At 26.7% G+C, this 4,975-nt stretch overlaps 1 protein-coding gene across 1 annotated transcript; it reads left to right on the forward strand.

The window, feature by feature from the left end:
• Positions 1 to 3,374: 3,374 nt before the first annotated feature.
• On the forward strand, positions 3,375 to 4,492 carry LOC127073236 (GATA transcription factor 16). The gene is made up of 3 exons (XM_051014367.1): positions 3,375 to 3,650; positions 3,737 to 3,859; positions 3,969 to 4,492. The coding sequence occupies exons 1-3, from the start codon at positions 3,627 to 3,629 to the stop codon at positions 4,239 to 4,241; spliced, it is 420 nt and encodes a 139-aa protein (XP_050870324.1). The 5' UTR covers positions 3,375 to 3,626; the 3' UTR covers positions 4,242 to 4,492.
• The last annotated feature ends 483 nt before the right edge of the window (positions 4,493 to 4,975 follow it).

Consider the following 4,975-nt stretch of genomic DNA (forward strand, 5'->3'; position numbering starts at 1 on the left):
TTCCAAGAAATAAATGAAGCGAAACCTTTTTCTATTTGGTGATAGGTACAACAAACCCATACACACAAGATATATAATTGTCTTTAAGATATATGACAACAATCGAGTTTAAAAAGATGTAAAAGAAAATAAAAACATACTCGTTAAGTAGTTTGCATTTCAACTTTCCACGTTATTTAACTTCATTTTTACTTTTTATATTTGTATTTTGGTATAAGTAACACAATTTGAGTTTACGTAACTAGATATATGTCCTAATATAAATAATGTACAATTGACTATTGAATATTCCCCCAACTCGTTTTTTTGGGATGTTTTATGATTTGATCCCATAATTTTATATATTAAGTTAATATTTTGAATGATTGAAGTATTTATAGTATTATACATAATTATTTAGATAAATTCATAGAATTGAATGAAATTTTAGATCTCTGAAAATCTACAATGATGGTGTATGTATGAAATTTTAAATGGCGTATTAGAATTTAGAGGAAGCGAGGCCATAAGACAACCACAGAGGCACACAAAACAAACGTTCCGGTCCAGTCGTACTTTTGTCTCTGACGACAACACGTGATTTATGTATGTCAATGTTGGTATATAAATTAACGAAGAAATGATAATAATAACGTGATATTTCCCTACCGTTGTGTGGTTATCTTTTTACCTATTCAGACATGTATGGTTGCGATCACCCCATCATCGTATTGTTTGTCTTTTGTGTTATTTACAGTGTACATTAGTAGTAATATTATTTTCTTGCATATGTTATTGCAACGGTACCATTCGGGTAAAATGAAGTACAGCTGTTAATGATTAACCAACCTTGACCACCAATGTTCATTCAAGGTGCCACTCATGCACCTCAAAACTAAATTTTCAATTATCTTCTTAATGAACGGTTTAAATATTTAAACAAAAGAAGTTAATTCAGTCTTAAAGTTTTTTTTTCTCTCCATTTTATACCACATTTCATATAAATTTTATCAATATATTTTAATTATGTTACATGTTTTTCTGCAACTTTTAATAAATACTCTCATAAATATTAATTATTTTCTTTCACGAAAACAAAACCTCTAACATAAAATTATTTATATCACAATATTTTTTTTCTTCGCTTTTATGATTTATTCAAGTGAATTTTATACTAAAAGACATAAATAATATTGATTAAAAATTTAATTATATCAATTTTCAATACATACAATTTTCCATAAAATTTTCTTCTTTCTTCATCTATTATATAACACTCACAAATATACAAAAATAAATAAAAACAAACATACAATTTAGTCCTCAACCTATCCTCTTTTTATTAATTTAGTCCTTAAGTTTTTTTTCTTTCTATTTATTAATTTTGTCCTAATATCATTAAAATTAATTAAAAATATTAAATTATATTTCCGTCCAACTATTTAATCTTTTAGAAAGATCTTAAATAGTTAAATGAGAAATTAATTTATAATTTTTTTATTTAATTTGAATAGTTACAAATTCAACTAATAAAAGAGTAATGATTTAAAAACTAAATTACTATTTAAGAAAAAATAATATGCACGTAGGTGTAAATAATTTTACAATATTAACTAAATACCTTTTTTTATTCTGTCAAATTACATTAATATTTTTGAATTAATTGTGTGACATATTGGAATGGTAAATTCAATATGAATAATAATGTAAAATTATTTTACTATTTATTTAAAAAATAAATTTAAATTAATTAAATAGTGTTAATTCTACGTATTTATCTTTGGACAAAAAAGAATATACATTGACAATGTAATTTATATTGTTAATTAATAAAACGTATATTCTATTAAATTATATTTTTATTTTAAAAATACTCACAAATTTAAATTTTTTGATTGATAATATATATAATATATATATATATTTTGAAATCTTGGTATCCGATCTTGCCACCGACTAATTTAAGAGGACCAAAGTCACCATCCATTAGCGGGGGCTTTGTTTAAAGTTAGAGGATTGAACCCATTCAAAGATCGATTCGAATTTGAATTTGATATCTTGAAAGGAGCACATTCTCGAGACCCAAATCTCCACCATTAGATCATCGAAGGCAATGATATATATAATATTGTTTTACAATGTTTATTTATGTACCATCTTTAAATTTTTATTTATGTAATACTATTTGATATCATAATAGAGGAAACCATTACAAATCTTTTGGTAAAAATAGTTGATAATAATAAATTAACAAATAAATTTATAACTCAAGATTAATAGCTTATAATTTAATTAAAATATTTGATAAAAAGCAGTTCCAATAATTGATAAATGTAAAATAAAGTAATTGTATAATCTTTTATATATTATTATTATATTAGTTTTTTAAATATAATTATAACCATTATAAATAATTTTTAATATGTATGTAAAATTAAATATAACATTAACATGTATTTATACATATAAATTTAATCCACGAACTACGGATAATAGAGTAAAGTTAGTAGAAAACGAGATTATAATGGTTATAATCACTTAAAGATGAGAATGGAAAAAGGTAAATGAACACAAAAGAGAAAAAAAAAAGAAAAAATTAAATTAAACGATTTATAATTTTTTTAGACATACAATTTGATATTTTTTGTTCATACATTTAAAATATATTTATTTTATTTAAATTATAATAACTTAAGATAAAAGTAATTTTTCATAAAGATGATAAGAATAAAAAATGAAAGAAAAATAAAAGGTTAAAATTATAAGCTAAAAACCCACTTCAAATAGGTTTTAAGTAAAAGTCATAAGTAAAAAAGTTTACAATATGATTTTATTGATTTCAACTGAAAAAATTAAAAATTAACCTTTTAATTTTATCAAATAGAGTATACATTTTTAATTTTGATGATAAATAAAAAATGAACACTCTAATATCCTTAACTTAGTTGAGTACTAATTCTTACAACTAATCTAACGTCATAAGTCATACTTCAATGTTAATCCCTTTTTATTTTATTTTTTTTAAAATAAATTAAAAATTAAAAATTATTTGCTTTAAATATCTATATCTAACTTAAATTTATGGATATCTAAATAAAATATTTTTTATTAAATTTTTTATATCGTAGGATGAAAAAAATCATATACTCTGAAAACAAATATTTTGTAATGTAATACAATAGTAGTACACCTAGATCAGTTGATGATTTAATAATCAAATGAGATGATGAAAAATATAGAATCTAAGGGTTAAAAAGACAGTGCCGCCTTTTATCGATTTTTAGGATGTTTTGGCGGGTGAAAATAGAATTGGGAAAATGAGAAGGGTATAATAGTAATTTAAAAAGGAGAAAATTTAGGGTTTTGAGTTTGCATTTATAAAGATCTGGTGTTTATAGATCTGCTGCGGCTGGTGCGTGCGTGTGTCTCTAGGAGTATATCAGTGTCTCTTTACGATTCCTATCTCTCCCAATCTCTCTCTCTCTATAAATCTCTCCCCCTCTCTCTCTCTCTCTAAACAGTCACTTCATCATCATCATCATCACCATTATTTTCTCAATCTTGCATGCTCGATCTTCCATTCTGATTCATCCAATTCTGTTTCAGTCATCGGAATCGCGTTTGTGTTTGATCAGAATCGAATCAGAATGGTGGTTGATCATACTGGAAAGGTGAGCATCGATTAGCTTCTCACACTTGAATCATTCACGATGACGAGCTTCAAATCGCTGATCATTTTGTTTCCATTTCATTTCAGGGATCAGAAGGTGAAGATTCAAACCCTAACGCCGTTTCATCGGAAAACAGTCCGAAGAAAACCTGCGCCGATTGCGGAACTTCCAAAACTCCTCTATGGAGAGGCGGACCTGCAGGACCAAAGGTAGAGCTAATCTAATCTAATCTAATCAACTCATAATTTTTAGACGATTAATCTGATTAATCACACTTATTTGTCGTTGATCTGATCTAATTTTTGTTCGATTGTACAGTCTCTGTGTAATGCTTGCGGGATCAGGAGCAGGAAGAAGAAGAGAGCGATTTTGGGGATAAGCAAAGGAAACAACGAAGACGGAGCGAGAAAGGGGAAAAAGAGCAATGGAAGCGGTGGAAGCAAGGTTGGGGATAATTTGAGCATGAAGCAGAGACTATTGAATTTGGGGAAAGAAGTGTTTATGCAGAGATCGCATTGGAAGAAATTGGGAGAAGAAGAAAAAGCTGCGGTGCTTTTGATGTCGTTATCTTATGGATCCGTTTATGCCTAAATTAAACCCTAAAAATCTTTGCCCTATCTTTTTTAATTTTAGAATTTAGTAGATTATTGTTTTAGGTTTAGGATCCCAATCCAAATCCAATCTATCAGTATGAGCCTAACCTTTTCATAAATGTAAATTTTTATTTTCAGCTACTGATTATTGTTGCTCTAGAATGAGAGAATTATGAGTGTGTTGTAAGAAATGAATGAATCTAAGTTCAGTTTTGGTTCTATAATATATTTATCTGTTTTTTTTCTTCATTTTTTTGTTATATTTTCTTATCTTTATTAAGATGGTGTAAATCAATCACCTTATGTCGGCAGAATAGAAAGATTTTGTTTTAGAGGATAATAATAGGTAGTATAAAATGTAATAATAATAACATGATTTGGATTCTAATTTTTCATATTTGGATTCGGTATCTATTCAATTCTCAAAATGGATCAAACACTTAATGAAGTACAAGGTTGGGTTGTTTTGTGATTTGTATGACCATATCTAGTAGAACTTCGATTAGGTGAAATTTGCACAAATTCAGTTTGTATGCCAAGTTTTAAGGCTGGGTGTCGTTTGGTGATCAAGTTTATTAATGAATTATATAATTGAATTATTCCCTTTTTGTGTTGTGTGGATTCAATTTCGATCACTCAATATTATTAGTATTTATTTCAAAAAAGTGGAGTTGGTGGCAAAAATTAAACAACTTTTGAAAGAGGAGGGAATGTGAAATTTATAGTTCCCGC

Source organism: Lathyrus oleraceus, chromosome 4 (genome assembly GCF_024323335.1).
Source record: "Lathyrus oleraceus cultivar Zhongwan6 chromosome 4, CAAS_Psat_ZW6_1.0, whole genome shotgun sequence".
NCBI classification, from domain to species: Eukaryota; Viridiplantae; Streptophyta; class Magnoliopsida; order Fabales; family Fabaceae; genus Lathyrus; species Lathyrus oleraceus.